Source organism: Geotrypetes seraphini, chromosome 1 (assembly GCF_902459505.1).
Source record: "Geotrypetes seraphini chromosome 1, aGeoSer1.1, whole genome shotgun sequence".
Classification (NCBI taxonomy): domain Eukaryota; kingdom Metazoa; phylum Chordata; class Amphibia; order Gymnophiona; family Dermophiidae; genus Geotrypetes; species Geotrypetes seraphini.
In genome coordinates, this window is record NC_047084.1 from 61,645,283 (window position 1) to 61,668,217 (window position 22,935).

The 22,935-nt window shown below is 43.7% G+C and overlaps 1 protein-coding gene across 1 annotated transcript in view; it reads left to right on the forward strand.

Annotated features, from left to right (window-relative positions):
- The window catches only part of OXCT1 (3-oxoacid CoA-transferase 1), a 283,735-nt gene that overhangs the window by 137,590 nt on the left and 123,210 nt on the right, over positions 1-22,935 (forward strand). The window contains exons 8-10 of the mRNA XM_033932237.1: positions 11,109-11,216; positions 16,431-16,545; positions 21,315-21,409. Coding sequence (XP_033788128.1) covers positions 11,109-11,216; positions 16,431-16,545; positions 21,315-21,409 — 318 coding nt within the window. The remainder of the gene's footprint in view (positions 1-11,108; positions 11,217-16,430; positions 16,546-21,314; positions 21,410-22,935) is intronic.

The window sequence follows — 22,935 nt, forward strand, 5'->3', positions numbered from 1 at the left end:
TGGAGAATAGAGCTGCAAATTGCCCAGTCTTTCCTCGTATGAGAGATCCTTGAGTCCGAAGACCATCCTAGTGACCATTCGCTGGACTGACTCAGCTCGAAGCACATCTTTACGGTAATGTGGCCTCCAGAATTGCACACAGTACTCCAGATGAGGTCTCACCATGGTTCTGTACAGTGGCATTATGACTTCAGGTTTACGGCTGACGAAGCTTCTATTGATACATCCCATCATTTGCCTTGCCTTGGATGAGTCCTTCTCTACTTGTTTGGCAGCCTTCATGTCTGCACTGATGATTACTCCCAAGTCCCGTTCTTCTGAAGTCCTAGCTAGTGTTTCTCCATTCAAGGTGTATGTTCTGCATGGATTTCTGCTGCCGAGATGCATCATCTTACACTTCTTAGCGTTGAAGCCCAGCTGCCATGTCGAGGACCAGTTTTCCAACTTGATCAGATCCTGCGTCATACCATCCGTGAGATTGCTTTCACCTACTATATTACACAGTTTGGCGGCGTCGGCAAACAGCGCTACTTTTCCCTGAAGCCCTCGGGTCAAGTCCCTTATGAATATGTTAAAAAGGGATGGTCCCAGGACTGAGCCCTGCGGCACTCCGCTAGTCACCTCTGATGACCACCACCCTCTGAAGTCTTCCACTCAGCCAATCATTGACCCATGCAGTTAGTTTCTCACCTAAACCCATCGATTTCATCTTGTTTAATAGTCTACGGTGTGGGACACTGTCAAACGCTTTACTGAAATCCAAGTACACTATGTCCAGAGACTCTCCCGAGTCTAGCTTTCCTGTCACCCAGTCAAAGAAGCTGATAAGATTGGATTGGCATGACCTGCCCCTAGTGAATCCCTCAGATTCCCCTCATCCAATATCGTGTCTAATTTCCCTTTAAGTAGAGTTTCCATGAGTTTACACACTATTGATGTGAGACTTGCTTATTGATGTGCAGCCTCCGCTCTGCAACCCTTTTTGTGCAGGGGAACAACGTTGGCAGTTTTCCAGTCCAGGGGGACTCTCCCCGTACTTAGAGAGAGATTGCAGAGCATGGCTAACGGTTCCGCCAAAACATCGCATAGCTCTCTGAGCACTCTTGGGTGCAAATTGTCCGGTCCCATGGCTTTGTTCACCTTGAGTCTTGACAGTTCTCTGTAAACATCAGCTGGTGTGAACTCAAACTTCTGAAATGGGTCTTCCATGCTTTGCTTTGCTTCCAACTGAGGCCCGTGCCCTGGTGCCTCGCAGGTAAAGACTGAACAGAAGTAATCATTCAGTAGTTTGGCTTTATTGGAATCTGTTTTCACATACCGTATTTGCCGGCGTATAAGACGACTGGGCGTATAAGACGACCCCCAACTTTTACAGTTAAAATATAGAGTTTGTTATATACTCGCCGTATAAGACTACCCCTTCTTCTGCACACCTTCTGCACAACAAATAAAACTTAAAAGAACATCAGAATTTATTTCAACAATTTTAATTCAAATGTTTACTTATCCCCTCCCCCCACCCTTTTATCAAACTGCACGGCAGAGTAGTGCAACTTGATTTAAAAAAGGGGAGGGGGAGGTAGCTCGTATATAACACTGTTAGGGCATAAGATAGGGCAGTCAGTTTTCGGGGGGAAGCGAAGCTTAGCCAAGCAAAGAGGGACCGGTTTAGCGTCCAGCAACCAAACGCAAGGGAGGAACCTCCCATGGATTTAAAATGCCCCACGAGGCCCTTCTCTTAAGTTTGGGGACCAGCTGATCTAGAGCGAGACGAACACTCGGCTCACGCGAAGCACAAACCCAACCTTTTATCTCCCGAAAGGAAAAAAGAGCTGCACAGACCCGACATGTGCACGCATTCCTATAGCAAAACCTGGTTTATTTATCTTTTTAAATAAACTGGCTAAGAAAAGACCTTATTATCACCAGACCCCGCCGGCGGACCTACTACTCACCGGACGAGCCGGAACAGCGCTCCGTCTAACCACCACATCCCGGCACCGGCTCCCCTCCCCCGTAGCACGCCTCGCTCTCCGAACCCCAGGGCGAGCTTAACCCGGCCGGCAACACGACTTCAATCCATCGCGTGGGCTCACTGGTGGGCGAGCGAGCTAAGTCTCCTCTCATTGGTTGCGCTTTGACGGCCCGCTGCGTGGTAGGCGGAGGCAAAAGGTGAGGCGGGCTGGTGGGCGGGGGAAAAGTGCAGAAGGCAGGAGGTAAGGAAGGAGATGTTAGGGCATGTAAAGTAAGGGAATGTAAACAGTACCCGGCGTATAAGACGACCCCCGACTTTGGGGAGGATTTTAAGGTACTGAAAAGTCGTCTTATATGCCGGCAAATACGGTAATTCCCGTCTGGCCATATGCCATAGCAATTGTGATAAACCTTGGAACTGGTCCTCTTCTGCCTTTCTTTTGCAACTGCAAATCCACAGGCTTTCTTGGTGAATAAGAGTTCAGTCCAAGGCCTCAAGATGAGCTGGTCTGTGTTTTCTGCATACATATTCACCAACACAACCATCTTTCCCACAAACAGAAATTAATATTCTCCAGTTCATTTACCTGTTGAGTCCACAAAGTTTTAATGTTTAAACTTTTCAGTTCAATCAATTTCATTGTTCTAATGCCTACTTCTGTGGGGTTTGGTAGCCCACCTCCCACTCTACGGTTTTATTACTTCACTGTGGCCACCCACTGGGCCACCCTAGTGCTTCTGTCTCCTCTCCTCCCTCAAGACAGAGAAGTCTCACTTCTGCAGAGTCTCAGGTTCCTTTTGGAGCTCCTTTCCCTATTCCATTGATGTCCTTTAGCAGCTCCACTGGGTCTATTTGAAGCTGCCATGGAGATGGTCACGCCCCCAACTTCCCCTTAGTGTAGGGGTGGGCAGCTCCGGTCCTCGAGGGCCGGAATCCAGTCGTGTTTTCAGGATTTCCCCAATGAATATGCATGAGATCTATTTGCAAGCACTGCTTTCAATGTATATTCATTGGAGAAATCCTGAAAACCCGAATGGATTCCGGCCCTCGAGGACTGGAGTTGCCCACCCCTGCCTTAGAAGCATAACATACTGCTTCTTCATCCAGGGAAATTGGGTTTATGCCAGGACAAGCAGGCAGCATATTCTCAACATATGGGTGACATCATCCACGGAGCCGCGATGCGGACAGCCTCACAAGCAGACTTGCTTGAAGAACTTTTAGATAGCTCATGCATGAGTGCCTTCCAACCTGACGTAGGGCACGCGTCTCCTCAGCGTCTCCTTAGTTATAAGTTTTCCGCGGAACTGAGAAGCACTCATTTCAAGGCTCTGCATGAGAGTTAGTTTTACTTGTGCCTTCTCTCACTACGGCTCGTGTATTTTCTTTACAGAGTCGCTGTGTTTATCTGCGCGTTTGTAAAAAAAAAAAAAAAAAGTTTGTTTTTTTTGACAATGGGGCCTCTTCTGCGGCCTCAGCCTGCGGGCTTCGATTTAGCCATGGCTGTGTTTCTTTCCATGTCCTGGCCAATGTTCCCTCTAAGGATTGATGAGGTGTGTGCAAAAAAAAATATGCATGAGCGATAAGTTACATACTCCACAAATTTATGAGCAGGCGCGGAGGACACATTTTTAAACAAATGTAGTTTATCCTTGTACTCCTTATGTATTTTTAATCATCTATGGATATGTTTGTATGTTTATTGTTCAAATGGTTTTATTTATTCCCCCAAATTTATTTTTGTTATACGCATTGAAAATATTTGATATTGCGTTTAAATCAAAATCTCAATAAATTTGAAACGAGTGCCCGTGAGATTGTGGGAGGGTTAAATACTCAAAACTTAGAAGAATAACAATTTACTTAAAGTTTTTGCTTTGCCAGCTTTCTGGTATCTTTACATACAGTGGCGTACCTAGCATATGTAACACCTAGGGCCCATCATTTTTTGGCACCCCCCCATCTGTACAAAAAACATGATTTTTAGTAACAAGCCCCACGTCACATGTGAGTACCTAGGAAAAGGCAGCATCTTACATATTGCAGTGAGCAGTACATCAATACACCCATTGTAAAACTAAACAAGCCAGACCAGCACAGATCAATCCTACGTCAATCCTAACAGAAAACCATGTCTTTCGAACACACAGAACATAGAAAACACCTTCGCCTAGTATGGAATATGTCATCACAAACTAACCCCTCCCCCTTTTACAAAACTGTAGTGTGGATTTTAGCCACGGTGGTAACAGCTCTGATGCTCATAGAATTCTGAGCATCAGCGCTGCTACCACCACGGCTGGCGCTAAAAAAAACGCTCCACAGTTTTGTAAAAGGGGGGATAAAATAGAAATACACAGCTTCAACGCTCTAGCTCAGGGGTGCCCAAACGTTTTGGGCTTGCGAGCTACTTTAAAATGACCAAGTCAAAATGATCTACCAACAATAAAATTAAAAAACACAAAGCACACTATACGCTGAGAAAATGTTAATTATCATTCCTATTCTGGGTTTTTTTCAAAGAGGTCAAGGCAGATGACTCTATGCATTGTCATCTCAGTAACAACCATACAAAAATAGACAAATATACCCCCCTCCCTTTTTAATAAACCGCAATAGCAGTTTTTAGCGCAGGGAACTGCGCTAAATGCCCAGCGCTGCTCTCGACGCTCCCTGCCCTAAAAAACACTATTGCGGTTTAGTAAAAGGGGGCCATAGTGCAAAATATAGACAGCATATATAAATTCAGACACATTTTGATCACTAAATTTAAAATAAAATAAAATCATTTTTCCTACCTTGTCTGGTGATTTCATGAGTCTCTGGTTGCACTTTCATCTTCTGACTGTGCATCCAATCTTTCTTCCCTTCTTTCAGCCTGTATGCTTCCTTTCCTCCAGACCTCATTCCCTCCCCCAACTTTTTCTTCCTCTCTCCCTGCCCTTTCTTTTTTTTTTTCTCTCTTGATGCCCCCTTTCTTTTTTTCTGTTTCCCTTCTGTCTCCCTGCCTGCCCCCTTTCTTTCTCCCTACCCTCCACAAAGCTACTGCTGCCACCATCGGGGGAAACAGGCCCCAAAGCCACCGCCGCAACCATCGGGGGAAACAGGCCCCAATGCCACCGCTGCAACCATCGGGGGAAACAGGCCCCAAAGCCACCGCTGCAACCATCGGGGGAAACAGGCCCCAAAGCCACTGCCGCGGCTGCCCCAAGCTCTCTTTGCTTCCCCTGACGTCAATTCTGCCGTCGGAGAGGAAGTTCCGCCCAGCCAGGCAGCGAGGTATAACTCTTCACCACTTCATTTGTCAAGGCATTCATCGAGACCCAGGTACTCGTCTCTAGACAGGCCTCGTTTATTGAAGCATCGAGACTCTTCGAGACCACACACTCCTTTGTCGAGGAGATCTGTTGTGGAGCCTCACCATTCTCGTCAGTCGAGTTCTTCACCAGTTGATTCTTCTAACCAACAATGTTATGCTTCCTCGACTCATTCCAGAAGTGGGCATTTGTCTGCATCTTTGCCTATGGATACAGATCTCAGGTGTCAATACTCCAAAGAAGCTTCACCTTCGTTCTCTGCTGTGAAAGGTACCTCGAGGGGTTCTCATATACCTTCTCCTCAACGGGGTCATACCTCTTCAAATCCGGTGTCCTTTACAAAATTTCTATCCTAAATGAATAGAGATCTTAAAATTACTTTGGAATCTGACTCAAAATACTCTAAGTAGTATTTGGAAGAACTGGGTATGTCTCATCCTCCTAGGGAGTCTCTCAAATTACCCATGAGTGGCATTCTTTCTCAAACCTTCAAAAGAAATCTTGATACACCATATTCCATTCCTGCTGTGCCAGCAAAGATGGAATCTTGATATAGGATGGTTCCTTGTAAAGGATTTGTGAAGTCTCAACTCTCACATCAATCTCTTCTCGGTGAATCCTCTTTGAAAAGATCTAATCCTGCAAAAGTTTATGCCACAGTCCCTCCTGATCGAGAGGGAAGAATTATGGACAAGGTTGTATCAAAATTCGATGATGACAAACCGCACTTTGAACTATAACTTTGCCTTTACTTCTTATCTGAAGCATTTGGTCAATGCCATGCCTAATTTTTTTCAAGTATCTCCCTTAACATTGACTCCCAGAGTTTCAGCACATGCTCACACTCTGGGTCAACTTCGAATGCATATGGTTCAAGCTGCATATGATGCATTTGAAATGTCCTCTGGAGTAGCTGCATTCTCGGTGGCGATGTGACGTCTTGCCTGGCTTCGCACTATGGACATGGATCCAAATTTACAAGATTGGCCAACATCCCATGCCAGGGTAAGAGGCGTTATCCTCAAAAGTCAGCACCTTATTTAAGGCCGCCTCCTAAGAAACAACAGCAACGGCAGCAAAAACCTCGGACTCCTACTGCACCCAAGGCCTCTCAGTCTTTTTGACCATCTAACACAGAGCATAACCTCAATTATTCTGCTTCTGTCCTCTCCTCTCTCCATTGGGGGTTGTCTCCATCATTTTTACCAACGATGAGAGCTCACTGCATCCGACCTCTGGGTCCTCACTATCATCAGGGAAGGTTACTCTCTTTACTTCATACAGGTTCTACCAGATCTTCCCCCAAGAGAGTATCCTTCCAATCCGTCGCAGACCACCCTTCTTCTTCAGGAAGCTCAAGCTCTGCTTCGTCTCCATTCCATCGAGAAAGTTCCCCTGGAACAGCAGAGAAGGGTTTTTTGCTCCTGTTACTTCCTTGTCCTGAAGAAGATGGGAGATCTGCGACCTATTTTGGATCTCAGAGCTCTCAACAAATTTCTTGTCAGAGAAAAATTTTGGATGCTGTCCCTAGCATCCTTGTATCCCCTTCTAGATCACAACGATTGGTTATACTCTCTGGATCTCAGAGGCTTACACTCAATTTCGCATTCATCCAGCCTCTTGCAAGTTTTTCATATTTCAGGTGGGAAATCATCATTTTCAGTACAGAGTGCTGCCCTTCGGTCTGGCATCATCTCCCAGAGTTTTCTCCAAGTGCCTAGTAGTAGTAGTAGCAGCTCTGCATAGCCATGGTCTTCGGGTTTTCGCATACCTGGACGATTGGCTGATCAAATATTCAACATCTCAGGAGGTTATTGTAGCGACCCAATGGACTATTTGGTTCCTCCAAAGTTTGGGGTTCGAAATAAACTTTCCAAAATCCCAGCTACAGCCCTCTCAGACTCTACAGTTCATTGGAGCTATACTGAACACTGTACAACTGAGAGCATTCCTTCCTCAACAACATCAGGATGCTCTCATTCAACTTTATCAAAAAGTATAATCCCTCACTTTATTCACATGGCCTCTACAGTTCATGTGACTCCTTTTGCCAGACTTCACCTCAGAATTCCTCAGTGGACCCTGGCATCTGTGGGCGCAGGCTTTCGACCCACTCTCTCAGCACAGTGACTCCTTCTTTGAGACAGTGTCTCTACTGGTTGATGCTCTCTTCCAATCTCTCCAGAGGTTTACTGTTTTAAACGCCCCCCTCATCAAGGTCCTCATGATAGACAGACAGGAGGCAGAGAGAAAGAAAGAAAGAAATGCTTAAGTCTGCACATCTATTCTAGCACCCGTTAATGTAACGGGCTAAAAAATTAGTTATATATATATATATATATGTTTTCTTTTTATATGAAGTAGTTCTGTGTTCCTTTAAAGCCTTGAGCGGAACAATTTGTTACTAAGCCTGCGCTACAGGTGCCTCTACTTCACGTGTATTGGGTGGCTCTCAGTGCTTGGGTACTAACTGTAGGTGGAGCTAAAGAGCCCATTGAAGTACAACAGAGGCAGAGTAAAAAAATCCAGAGTGGATTCCTTCCACATTGGCACAGTGTCTAGAACAGGGGTGTCAAAGTCACTCCTCGAGGGCCGCAATCCAGTCGGGTTTTCAGGATTTCCCCAATGAATATGCATGAGATCTATTTGCATGCACTGCTTTCATTGTATGCTAATAGATCTCATGCAATATTCATTGGGAAAATCCTGAAAACCCGACTGGATTGCGGCCCTCGAGGAGGGACTTTGACACCCCTGGTCTAGAATTTCTCACCTATCTACTGGAAAAGAACTTACCAGAGTAAGTTTATAATTTCTTTTTATTGTCCATAGGTTGTAATTTGCAGCAGCTTTTAAGATGAGATTGATGGGTTTTAAAAAAAATTTTCATTAGCTGTAGTAAAGCTACTGGTAACCTCAAAGACGTTTATGGTACTGTAAAATGTATTTCTTTTAAGAGTCTTAGCTTTCTACTTATACCTTGGTTTGTCAAAGAAATTCCTAATTTTTACAAAGGATGAAATAAATGTTACTAAATTGAAGAACATCAGATGAGGGTTACTGTCAACACAGTGTATACTAAAGATGTTTGAAGAACATACAAAGAATAGTCTTTGAGATAATCAAGCCTCATTTAGTTTTGTTTACTGAGCAATAAATTGCTAGTTGCAATTTGTATTTCATCTGATTGTGTTCTCATAGTCCTGCTCTCTACAATTTGATTGGTGACATATAACGAATGACCAGCAGATTTTTTTTATACATCTGTTGTAATCCCCCACCCCTTCATGTCAGTTTTGTCACTCCCACACATTGAATAATGTTAATGACTAGCAAGACTTCTATTAAAAATGTGCAATATTTAAAAAAATATATTTTTCCTTTACAATCTAAAGTGCCTAGAAACCACTTAATGAAGAAAATTGGTAGCTATATGGTTTACTTTAGCAGTCATTTTAGAATTCTCTGCACAAAGAAATAGTAGCATTTCCTTGTACAGATTGCATATGCATGTAAATGGCAATGCCAGAAAACATACATATGTAGATGGCCAGGATGCAGAAATTGCATAGGGTTATTGTTTGTGTACTGAAACAGTGACTATGTATTTCTCATTTTAAAGTGGGAATACATGTATGGAGGCAGATTTTACAAGGATGTACAAATCAGAATCTAAAGTTAGGCATCTAGATCAGTGTACCTAGCCAATCTGAGTGCCTAACTTAATTATTTAAAAAAACATAATCAATGCTGATAATTAGCAACTATTAGATTAAAATTAATTGGGTGGTAGGCGCCTAGTCCAAGGTGCCTACCAGAAAGTAGGTGTGGTTAAGGACAGATCGTGGGCAGATCTTGGGTGTGTTTTATGTGTAGGTGTCTAAACTGGACTTGGGCACTGGTATTTAGGCAAAGAAAACTTTGGCATAAATAGGGAACGCCTAAGGTTAGGGAATCTACTGACACCTAAATCCAGTTTAGCTGTCACTAGGCGCAATTCTATAAATGGCACCTAATGTAAGACTGAGAAGTGATAAGCACCATGTTCCTTGGTGCCATTTAAAAAGGAGATAGAGCAGCTTTTAAAGTAGAATATGGAAGAAAATCAACAGTTATTCAAGAGTGCATGATTTGGAGTGTGGACAGACTGAATGGACCAAGAGGGTCTTTTTGGCCATCATTTACTGTGCTGTGTACTCTTCTACTTCTCTTTATACTGGCTGTCCTTGAAGGACAATGTTTAATTTAGATTGTTTTGTTTGATACATCATTTTTATGGGAATGGTTCAGGATACCTGGAGGAAAAAACCCTCAGTCTTAAATCAGCATATACTGAGTATTATTTATTTATTACATTTTCTCTACCATTCTCTCAGGGGTGTTCAGAACAGTTTTACAGGTACTCAAGCTTTTTTCCCTTTCTGTCCTGGTGGGCTCACAATTTATCTAATGTACCTGGGGCAATGGGGGGATTGAGTGACCTGCCCAGGGTCACAAAAAGCAGTGAGTTTGAACCCACAACCTCAGGGTGCCGAGGATGTAGCTTTAACCACTGCACCACACTCTCTGTCTCTAAAAGTTTTTGTGTGTTCACATTGTGCTAAAGAAGACTCTTTTTTTTTTTTTTTTTTGAATATATAGAGGATGTGATATGTATATCAACATATCAAGGTGATATTAGAAATTAGAACAGTCGTATCTAATACAATTGAAAATATATCTTTGTATTTTGACACAATTTGGGGGCCTTTGATTACTTTTCTTTATACTTGGTCTTTTGTTTCTTCATACATTGTATAGAACAATGTTTCTCAACTCGATCCTGGAGTATCCCCTTACCAGTCAGGTTTCCAGGATATCCACAATGAATATGCATGAAAGAAATTTGCATATACTGCCTCCATTATATGCACATTTCTTTCATGCATATTCATTGTGGATATCCTGAAAACCTGACTGGCAAGAGGGTACTCCAAGACCGAGTTGAGAAACACTGGTATAGAATAGTCACTTAGTGCTGTCAAGTTTATTAACAATACCTTTGTGTTTCTTTTTCCCTTTACTACCATATTCTTTTTTTTTTTTTTTTTTTCTGACATCATGATTTTTGCATTGTACTTGGTGGTTCAGGCTTGTCCTGGGCTGTGGTGAGCTGCCTTCTCTTTCTGGACTCTCCAGCCTACAGCCCAATGAAACATATTTGAATCCTAGTATGACAGAATATAATTCTTTTACAAATTCAAAAGAATATTTGTCTTCCAGTAATGAGACAAAGCCAAAATTTAGCACCTATCTAATTAAAAGTTTATTCTTCAATTATTGTGTGTTCTCGATAGCTTGTTTAGGAATTAAGGGCTCCTTTTATCTAGCAGCGGTAGAGTGTTTTACCACAGGCCAGCAAGGTAAATGCTCCAATGCTCATAGGAATTGAATGAGCATCAGATCATTTACCTCACTGGCCCGTGGTAAAATGCTCTTCCGCTGCTTGATAAAAGAAGCCCTGAATCATAATAGTGTACGTGTTGCAACGTTGACTGAAATAATCGAGAAATGCTTTTGAAAATATTAGTTTGTATTTCCTGAACCTAAATTGACTTCTTGATGCAGCTAACATTTCTTTTGTGATAAATGGCTGATTTTTTTTATTTATTTTTTTTAAGTTTACTGTAAGTTTATAAAACATGCCTTCTGTCAGGGAGCAGGCAGTACTTATATGCTTTGTCTTAAATTATTTTTTTAACAAAAAGTTGTAGATATGCCAAAATGATGACTTCTTTATTATATTTAATATTTGAATAATCTGTTTTCCTTTGTAGGTTGAAGAAATTGTTGACGTGGGAACATTTGCCCCTGAGGATGTTCACATTCCCAGTATCTTTGCACAACGGATAATAAAAGGAGAGGCATATGAGAAGAGAATAGAAGTATGTATTTCTAATATCTGAGCCAGTTGATACTTCTTTCAAAAAAACATACTTGTGTAACATTTCCCTGCAAATGAGTAGCCTAGCATCTGGCAGTCTTGCATATAGCAGCTTATGCACTAAGCATTTTCTCTCACGAATGAGGAAATTCTGTCCAAAGTTTCAATCTTGTGGGAGAAAACTTAGAGTAGTAGCTGAGAACTAGGAACCCAAAATATAGCTATGTGATGCAGGGTTCTACATTAGGAGTTACCGCCCTGGAAAAGGATCTAGGTGTCATCGTTGAGGATACGTTGAAACTCTCAGCTCAATGTGTGGCGGTGGCTAATTATTAGGAAAGGAATGGAAAACAAAGATGAAAATACTATAATGCCTTTGTATTGCTCTATTTACTGAATTGAAGTTTTTTTTCTTCTTATTGGTGCTGTCTTGGTGATAAAAGCTCTAGCAGTTACTGAGTAAGTGCTTGCTCAGTGGGCAGTAGCACTGACTCTAGTCTAGTGCCTTCTGTTAAAATGGAAATTGGCACCTCATTTGATGGTATCTTTGCACAATGCCCCCTCTTTTATTAATAGTGACTCCAGCACAGCATTCTTCTTACTTTCTCCTTTTACAAACACCCCCTTCTTTCTCCTCCATTCTCTGACCAGCACCACAGGTATACTACAAGACCTGCTCCTCCTCAACTAGGAAGTAAAAGCAAAAACCACGTCAGCTCAACTGGCTGCTCAACAAAAGCCTACACAGCCTTTTTGACGTGTTCCTCAGGAGCATAGCCTCAGTTCCCATTTTCCACTCAAAACTAAAACTATCTGTTCGGTGTTGATATGGAAGGAGAGCCGACATTGCTACTGTACACCAAATTAATATTGTCTGCAGCATTGTCTTCCGCTGCTTGACTTTGCCTTCCCAGTTAAAAAAAAAAAAGAGAGAAACAACAAACCTGGTCTTTCTGATATGGCTGTACAAGCATAATTTTATTATGACGCTAATAGCTGACCTCCAGACCTTCTTTCCCTATTTGGACCCTTACATAGATGCTTCTGTATTCTTTCGCTGAAGACTTCAAGATTCTACCATGGCGTTTCAACAGTGTATGCTGGTTCTGTTGTTTCTCCCCGATTGACTTTTTCTGGGTGGGGGTTAACTAACATGGAGAGCCTATCAGTTAGTCTTTCCATCACTACATCTACTCCTCTGTTTCGCTGCAATGCAGGATCAACAAGATGTATTTATTAATTTAAATATTTATTTTATTTATTTACTTATATACCACTAAGTGGTTTACATACAGGTACTTTATCATATTTTCCTTTCTGTCCTGGTGAGCTCAAACGCTGTCTAGTGTACCTGGGGCAATGAGGGGATTAAGTGACTTGCCCAGGGCCACAAGGAGCAGTGAGGGATTTGAACCCCAAACCTCAGGGTGCTGAGGTTGTAGCTCTAACCACTGCACCACACACTGCCTTCCACTGTTCCACTAATGTTACAGGGTGCCTTCCTGCGAGCATCCAAACTATGCCAGTGTCTCCTACGTCCCTTTGTACTTCGTGCCGGAGATTTGGAAGTGGCTGTAGGGGAGGAGGAGACCGCTCAATCCATTTTAGGATATTTTTCTTCTCCTGTTTTAAATCACAGCATTTCCTTCTTTTTGCTCGATTAGTGGGAATTTGTTCGTACAGTGCACTTTGTGTGTTTTTCCTCACATTTCCTTCTCTTCATTTCCGGGGCCCTTTGGCCGCTGTCCGGCTGTTTAACATCCCTGAGTTCTCAGGGTCTGGAGTTTCTTCTCCCCAAACATACGATTAGTTATCAACACCTTTTAGTTATCCTATTATTTTAGCACCCAGGTGTACTCTTTTCAACCTTCCCGATTCACAGCTCTCTGGGTTTCAAGGAAGCCTGTATTTCTCTGTCATTCCTTCGGGCTTCCTGCAAGTATTTGCGCTTTTTCAGTCAATAAGCGCAGATTCCACTACCGATCCTTTTTTACAGCCTATCATCTTCTTTCAAAGTCTGGATGGAGTGCTTGCTTATTGTGGCAATGACACTCCGATCTCAGTCTTCAGATTTTCTTTACCTGTACGACTAGTTATTCAGCAGTTTTTTCCTTTCAGGCAGTGGCCCTAGCGAAGTTTTTCAGTCTTTGGGCTTTTTCCTAGCCTCTACTCGATTGAAAGCATTTCTTTTTCCGGATCGTTTGCTCACTCTCCTTTGCCTCTGTATACATATGTTTCAAATCCAAACATTCTCTGCAAAGCACTTGAAGGTTCTCCTAGGCCATATGGCTTCCACATAACATGAACCACTACTGGCAAGACTCCATCTTCGTATTCCACAGCGGACCCTTGCTCTTCAGCAACAGCATATTTCTCTACCATCCTTTATTCAGCAGTTGCTTCAACACTGTATGACTTCCTCCATACTCTTCAGAGGTCTCTTTTTACACTTTCCTCCTCTTCAAGGGGTGATGTCGATGACCCATCTCATATCTAGGAAACGCACCCGGATGTCCTTCTAAACCAAGGTTTTTAGTCTATCAAGGAGCACACGTTTTCATATCAATTTACTGTGTTCAGAAGGATGTATTATGCTTGCAATGTTTTTTCAACATCTCTTTAGCCCTGGAGTCCTCCTTTGCATGGACAATCAACTACCCATGTATTCTGTAAACACGCATGGAGCCACAGGATCTCTCCTATTATGTCATGAAGCTCAGAAAATCTGGCTTTGGGCAACTGCTTGCCTCCTTGTCTTGACGATTGTCTGTTTTCCAGGGGAGCAGAATTCCCTATCAGACAAACTTAGCAGAATTCTTCAGCTTAACGAATGGCCTCTGCAGCTCTCCATTCCATCTATGCTCAATGGGGCACTCCCAGGTGTACTTGTGGGTGACTCCCACCAATCACAAGTTGCCCCATTTTTGCTTCAGACTATACTCATTACACTGTCTGGAAAGCAGAGGCATTTCTTCTGGATTGGTCGTGCATGTTTTTTCTATGCATTTCCATCCTTTTCATGTTGATGTCTTTGTTCAAACTACAACAAGAGTCAGCCACCCTGCTTTTCATAGCTACTTGGTGGCCCATATAGCATTGGTTCTCTCTTCTACTTCACTTCAGCACAAGGAAGCAAATATCTGTGCCATTTTTTCCTATTCTGCTTCCTCCGTGGCACATATATTCCAACCTGCAATCATTCCATCTGACAGCTTGGTTTCTTTCTGGCTGTGCCCATCTGCATTATATCTCTCTCAGTCTGTCCGCAATATTATTGATGCCTTCAGGAAACCAGCCACGCCACAATGTTATCATCAAAAGTGGACTAGGTTTTCTTCCTGGTGTCTCCTTCATCATCACAATCCAACTTCCTTGTCAGTGGAAATGGTGTTGGATACTCTACTTCATCTGTCTGACTCTGGACTCAATTCTATGTCTATTAGAGTTTGTCTCAGTGCTATTCCAGTTTTTCACCTGCCAGTCAAGGGAAAGCCTCTTACTGCTCATCCCTTGGTCTCCAGGTTAATGAAAGAACTTTTCAAGGTAAAACCACCTCTCAAACCTCCACCTGTAGTCTGGGACCTTGATAGGATTCTTTCCAGGTTGATGAAGCCTCCATTTGAACCAATGGCCCTTGGAAAGTTGTTTTTATTCTTTCTCTCCCCTTTGTAAGAGGGTCAGTGAGTTCCAAGCGTTAGTGGCGGATCCACCCTTCACAGTTTTTCACCTTGATAAAGTAGTTCTGTGCACGCATTCAGTTTATATCGAAATTGGTGACAAGTTTCATCTCAATCAATTGATTGTTCTTCCAGTTTTTTCCCTAAGCCTCATTCTCATGCAGGAAAATCAGCTCTTTGCACTCTGGACTGTAAACGTCCTTTTGTTTCTTACATTGCCAGGACAAAGCCTCGTAGAACTTCTCCCCAACTCTTCGTCTCATTTGATCCTAACAAGCTGGGGCATCCTGTTTCCAAGAGAACTATTTCCAACTGGTTTACTGCCTATATTTCGTTCTGCTATGGTCAGCCTGGCCCGCACCTGATGAGTCAGGTCACAGCCCATACAATCTGAGCTATGGCAGCTTCTGTTGCTTTCCTTAGATCTACTCCTATTGAGGAAATATGTAAAGCTGCCACCTGGTCCTCGGTTCACACATTCACCTCTCATTATTGTCTGGAGTCTTTCTCTAGACAGGATGGGCACTTCGTCCAGTTAGTATTACAAAATTTATTTTCTTAAAGGCCAGCACTCCCACCATCCCATTCTAGTTAGCTTGGAGGTCACCCATGTGTAAGAATATGCTGCCTGCTTGTCCTGAGATAAAGCATAGTTACTTACTGTAACAGGTGTTATCCAGGGCAGCAGGTAGATATTCTCACAACCCACTCACCTCCTCTGATTGGCTTCTTAGCTGGCTTTTCTTAACTGATGGACCGCGTACCTCCTTCGGGCAAGAAGGCACTCACTCGTGCATGTTCGGTGCGGGCTATCGTGAACATTTAAAAATCTTAAAATGGCGATGCACTTTTAAAGTGCCTGTACTAGGGCTCCATCGGTAATGTCGCCCATTTGTGAGAATATCTGCCTGCTGTCCCTGGATAACACCTTTTACGGTACCTATGCTTTCTCCCTCTGCGCAGTTCCAGTCCACCTTCACAGTGTATTTCAGTGGAGTTGCTCCTTTGGATACATCCTCAACTCGGCCTGCCACTGGTCTGACCCAGTAAGGCTATTATGTTCTTAAAAAATCAGCCCATAGCAACCTGCACAGTCTTAATGATCATTTTTAGCGCCTCCAGGCCTCATTGTTTGAAACATTCACCCATTTCTTGGATTTCTACCTAACAAAGAACAAAAAGGTCAGACACTTGAATGCAATGACTGTCAACAGAGTAGTGGCAGGTAGTTATTTCATGGCTACTTCCTGGTTCTCTCTCTTTTTAGTGTTTGTTACCACTTCAGTATGTCCAAAAATAAGTTTTTCTTGACATCTGGCTTATTAAAACACAGTAGTTTCATCATTCCTCACTGCTGCCTGTGCAACTGTCATCTTAACACCATGGTAATTCAGATGTTTCTTGATTTGTAAATTGGGGAAATAATCTCAAAAAGGCACTGATTAATGCTTAGAATCTCTGCCTAAGTCTCTCATTTGTATACCTCAGCTTATTCAACTTGCAGTGACCTTGCTACATGTTTTATCACTATATTATAGAGATTAACAGTTAAAAAAGCTGAAGACTCTAAACCAAAACCTAAGAAAGAAGCAGATGTCGTAAGAGAGAGAATCATCCGTCGGGCAGCACTAGAGTTTGAAGATGGCATGTATGGTATCCTTTTTTTTTAATTTAAAAGCATTAAATAAATTGAGCTCTTCACACATTCTAAGCTTTTTGGATGACATATAAAAAAAATCACACTACAGGAATGTGATATTTTCTATACAGCTATCAAGGTGTTCAAATATCTCTAAAGGGTCAGTTTTCAATAGACCGTATCTACTGTAAGAACCTGCTATCTTATTAACTCTAGAGTTAATAAGATAGCAGGTTCTTACAGGGTAATTCTGTGCCACTGTACATTAGATAATTTGTACCTAATTCTCCTGCTGTGCAGAATTCTGCACAGAGATCAAGAAATAGTGGACAGATTTACTTGTTGCTCTTTCTCCAAACTAGGACCTCCAAAACACAACAGCTTTCCGTGGCAGTAAGACTCGTTAAAGCAGTCTTACTGTCATGGAAAGCTCTCCAGCTGCTACCGATTGTCATGGCAGCCATTGATAATCCTGTGCAAATGTATTACAAGGAGCAGGTAAGGGGTGCTGCTGGACAGGGGGAGCAGGAACGAGACAGGAGAGCAGTTAAGGAGTGCTGCTGGACAGGGGGAGCAGGGAAGAGGGACAGGGGGAGCAGGTAAGGGGTGCTGCTGGACAGGGGGAGCAGGAAGAGGGACAGGGGGAGCAGGTAAGGAGTGCTGCTGGACAGGGGGAGCAGTGAAGGGGTGCTGCTGGACACAGGGGAGGTAAAAAGAAGGGAGAAGGGCTGCTGCTGGACAAGGGGGAGCATGGAAGGAGTGATGGTGGACAGCCGAGGAAAAAGAGAGACAGAAAGCGGCCAAGGAGTGAGAGAGAAAAAAAGAAAGACACACATCTATTCTAGCACCCGTTAATGTAACGGGCTTAAAGACTAGTACTTTAATAAAATAAGTTAAGTATAAAACTATTCGAGGCTTGTGTGGATGGGATCAGATGGTTTGGGGGTGGAGACGGGGACCGAGCTTGCAGGGATGGGATGGGGATGTGGACTGAGCTCGCAGGGACGAGACAGGGATGGGACCGAGCTTGTGGAGATGGGGACAAATTTTTTCCCCATGTCATTCTCTACATGCCACATCTCTCCCTTCATTACCTCCACCACCATGTCCAGCATTCTTCCCTCCCTCCCACCACGCTGCCTGTGGCTAACTTGGAATCCTTCCCTTTTCCCTCCCAAAGTCTGATCCTAGTATTCTTCCCACTTTCTCCACCTCCTTGAGGCCCCTCTTGCATCCCTTTCCATCTGTCCCAGGACTTGCTCCCATTTATCTTGTCAACCACTTTGTATTCTCTAAAAACCTTTGACCCATGCGTAGAATTTCTCTATACTCTTTTCCTATGCTAAAAGGATGTATTGTAAAAAGATTCTTGGACAAAACTTTAGCCTACCAGGCTAATGTTTAGGAAATCTGTGAAATCTTATTTGTATGACAAAGTTGTTTGAGAAACCTCTTTTGTGAATTCTTCCCCTTACCAAATGTGTAAGGAAACCTGTGAAATCTCTTTTGTATGACAATGTTGGCTAAAGAAACCCAACCATGCAAGTTATATACTGTGTTTTTTTTGCACTATATGATGCACCTCGCCAAAAGACGCACCCCAGATTTAGAGGAAGAAAAACAAGAAAAAAAAATTCTGAACCAAATTGTATACTAATATATACCTGGCACCTTTTAAATTCCATCCCAGCCCCCCCATCAATCATCACATTTACATACCCCCAGCACCTTTAAATTCAGGAAGTGGTGCACCCATGCAGCAGCACACTTGCGCGCCACTGGCCCCGACATACTGGCAATCAACAGGCAGCCATCTAGTGGAGCACCAGTGACTACCACAATTAGGAAGTGTCACGGGCCTAGGCATTAGCGCGCTTCTGTGCCACTGGCCCCAACATAATCAGAAGGCAACCGTCCACCGACTACCAAAATTTAAAGGTACCGCCGGGGTGGGGAGTATGTTCGCTTCATAAGATGCACCCTTATTTCCACCCACTTTTTTGGGGGGAAAAAAGTGCATCTTATGGAGCGAAAAATATGGTAATTCCATTTGTATTTCATCTGCGTCTAGCAGATTCTCTTTGTTGTAAAACGCTCTGAACTGTTAAGGTATAGCGGGTTATAAATAAATTATTATTATTATCCCTCTCCACCACCAAATCCAACATTTCTCCTTCTCATCTCTCTCTTTCCCATGCATCTGTACTAGAGAGTTGTGTGGGGACAGAAATCCCACCCGTCCCTGCAAGGAATCCCCTCCGTCCCCGCCTGTCCCTATAAACTTCAGAAATAGTGAATTAAAGACTCTGGTAGAGATCCATTTACAAATAAGCAAAGACACTTTATTAATTTGGAAATATTAATTGGGAAGAATACTTACTTTGTAAACGGGTTTCTACCAGAGCCTCTAATGTAAATGTAAAATCTCAGCTGATGAGAACCCCCCAAGCTGTCAGCTGAGGACTTCCTTTGCAGTTGGCCAGGGGTCCCTTTTGCCAAGCTTGGCAGGAAGCAGCAGTGTCCCTGAGTCACAGATGCTGGCAACTCAGTGGCTCAAGGATGCTGCCAGCGACTGATTGTTGGAGGGGAGTTCTGGCCATCTCTAGAGGAGGTCCTCTGCTGGCGGTGCTTGGGATCCCCATCAGCCACATCAAGGGTCAGCAAATACTTCAACACTGTAGAAATAAAACCAGAAATGCATTTCCTTTTCTTTTAAACACAATGCAAAGACATCTGCTATATACATTTCCCAAAGCTATCATATTTTAGTCAGTAAATTCTGTTTTTTACCTTTGGTGTCTGGAGACTTATTTTTCCAACAAGTTTCTTTTTTCCGCTTTCCCATCTTCTGTAAATTCTTCTGTTGCTGTCCATTGGTTCCTCCTACCATGGTCCAGCATTTATCCCTTCCTCATCTTTCGCCCCTGCCCACCAGTCTCATGCCCAACATTTCTCCTTCTATCACCCCTTTCCAGCATCATGCCACAGCTCTCCCTCCATTCCCTTCACCACCATGTCCAACATTCCTCCCTCTTGCATCCATTTCAATCTGTCCGTTCCACCACAATATTTCTCCCTCTCATCTGTACCTCACTCCCTCCCTCTTTCTTCCATTCCCCGTGTACACCATCTCTTTCACTCTAACTGACACACTCGTGCCCAATTCTCCCTTTTCTATTCTCTCCTCCACCTCAGCATCACTTTCCCTACCTTCTTCCGTCCTCTCTCCCAAGTTTATGCCATTCAACAAGGTTGTGGACGTCATAACTAGCTAACTAGCTTTCTATAAAAAGCAAAGGCCTGAAGACAGTTTCCCTTCCTTCCTTGCCTTTTTGTACAATGTACAGGAACACCCCCCCCCCAAAAAAAAAATCCCCAAACAAAACAAAAAAAACCCCCAACTCAAGCAGCCAATCTGTCCTCTTTCCATTAATGTTGCTCCTCCCTGCATTCTGTGTTCAAAAATGCACTCTGTCCTGTGTCCCACATTTGGGCCCCTCTCACCTCCCAACTGCTTCCTCCTAATTACAATGCATGCATGCCCACTTGCTTGCTCCCTCCCGTTCTGCTCCCCTCCCGCAAGACTTACTGCTTCCTTCTTTCCACTCCTCTGTGGCATGCGAGGCGCATGACAGAACCATCTCACCACCTCTCCCGACGTTAGTCAGAGCAGCACTTCTTAATAATCACAGGGCAGCGGGCCCTGCATGCTGCAAGTAGCTGATGAGAAGCATTCCTCTGACGTTAGCTCTGACGTCGGGGGAAGACTTCCGGGTCGGCTAGTGTGGACTCAAGAGACCTAGGAGCTACAGGAAGGCCGGAAAAGAAGATGAGCCACTCGGCTCGAGCTGCCTCCAACCCCGCGGGATCCCTGCGACCGAGAGGGGTGTCCCCACGGGATCCCCGTGACCCGAGGGGTTGTCCCCATGGGATCCCCATCGTCCCCGTTCCTGTGCAGTTCTCTAATCTGTACCTCATCCAATAATTCTCTCTCCCTCTCTATGCCCAACAATTCTCCTCTTTCTTCATTTCCCCATGTGCACCATATCTCTCTCTCACTCTTTCTCTCTCCCTCACTCAATCTTTCACTCACTCTTTCTCTCACTCACACTCTCTCTTTCTCACTCACCCATGCCCAACAATTTTCCCTTTCTAGTCCCTCCCCCTCCTTCCTTCCTTTCCATCCTTTGTCCAAAGTGTGTGCTCCCTCTTTTTCTTCTGTGTCCCAGTGTGCCCCTCTTCGTCCTTCCTCTATTTTTTGTGGTTCCCTCCTGCAGGTGTTTACCTGATCTGGATGGCTCCCTCCTCCCAGCTGCACTTCTCTTCACAAAGCTGTAGCTGCAGTTTCAACACGTGGCCTGTGGCTGACCCAGAAACCTAGAGGGGAAGGCTTCCGGGTCAGCTGCGGGCAGCATGTAGGAGCCGCTGCTTGTGGCTTTGTGAAGAGAAGTGCAGCTGGGAGGAGGGAGCCGGCCAAAACCCAGGACTACCTGCAACATAAATAAAAATTTCTGTGCAGCACAGTTTGGTACAGCCTGCGGTCCGGTGGTTGGGGACCCTTGTTGTAGAACATGTTTGTTGTCCTTGAGAGGGAAGGTAACACTGTTTAACATTTTTCTAGAATTCCATGTGAATATATTGGAAATTTTAATTAAAAACAAAAATATTTTAAGGAAAATTGAATGATTTATTGTAATATCTGTTCTAATGAGAACTATAATTAATCATGCTAGTGCCCAAACTTTATGATTATATAAGCAGTACCTTAACTACTTTATTTTAGCAAACTTGGGCATTGGCATGCCAATGTTGGCCAGCAACTTCATCAAGCCAGATATTACAGTTCACCTACAGAGTGAAAATGGAGTCCTGGGACTGGTAAGGCTTTACCCTTTTCCGCTCGATATTCAGTGGTATTTAGCTAAATCTAGCAGCCAAACAGGCCTTCCTAAAAAGTGGGCCAGCTGATGAATATCTGCTTCACCTGCTGGGTCAGACATGGCTGCACTAAACCTGGAAATTCAGTGCCAATGGCTAAATATGGTCCCAGCACTGAATATCTGGGTTCACTGTTGACTGTGGGAGGCAACCATCTGCCTCCCACTATCTAAACATTGGCCCCATTTTATGTCTTTTGAAGATGCAGTGAAAATGAGTGTATTTCCTCTCTGAGAATTTGTAGTGAGATATGAACCTACTTTTTCTGGCACTTTTCCTAACCATCAATATGCATGCTTTTTACCTGCTGGATGATTTTCACATAGCCCATTTACCCATGTACATTGAGTGTCTAAAGATTTCTCTCATAAAGACATGAAAAGAAAGCAGAGTATTTGGTTTGTTTTGCTGCATTTAACTGCAGGTTTTAATTTTGCATTAGTTTCTTGCTGATGGTATGGTACTAAGAATTTTGCCTATATTACACTGAAATAGTGGAAGCAGTAATGTTATACTTTGTAGAAAAATGCAGTACAGTTCATTTTTTTCCACATCAACTTTATTGAAAAGAGAATTGTACATGCAAACAATATAAGAGTTATCAAGTTTTGTGAGTAAAGTACCCACCCATCCCAACCTTATTCCTGGACTAGTGGGTTATTTTCCCATACTTGCCAGAGCTTGTAGGAAGCCTCATAACAGTCTTGAGCCCCTCCCCTCATACCTCAGTAGTGTCCCCCAGGAAATCAATTTCTTTCCTACAAGCCAGACTGTAGGAGCTTGTCTTTTCTGCTTGTGTTTATTTTCTTTAAATTCAGTCCTTTCAATCATGTTTTCGAGTCTCATGCTGCAGAGGTTCCCTGCAGGGACAGCTCTGATTGTGGGAGATCGCAGACTTTATTCTCATTCTGTTTCTAGGGTGTTGACTGCTTGATGGTGGACCCTCTGGACAGCCTGCACTTCAGATTGGGGCTCGGGGACCGTTCCCTTGGGAGCTTGCTCACCCCAGATTTGCCCGCTAATGGGTCAGGCAGAGGCTGTGTGGAAGTTTTCCCAGGATCAGGACCGACTGCGTTTCATCTGCCAGGCGTGTCCACGGGGTGTCCGAGAGTGGCAGAGGTCCTCGGCCTGACACCCCTCCACCATTCTCGGCGGGAAAGGGGTGGGCAATCAGACTATCAGCAGTTCAGTTTGCTCTGCTTGTTGAGGCAGAAGATCTCCCTGTAAGCAGTTTCAACTTCTCTCCATGCAGTTCCAGGCAGCACATGACACAGTGAGTGAAAAGCTGACAGCCTGAATCACTGATTTTGATGGGGAGGGGGGTGTCTTTTTAAAAGGGTGTTTTAGTAGGTTTGGGAGTGTACCCTATCACCCACACCACCCCTAAAATCGCATAATCACCATTTTTATGTGCGTTCAGTGCTTTTCCCGGGCTAATTTATTCTATAAATAGCAACCGTGGCGGC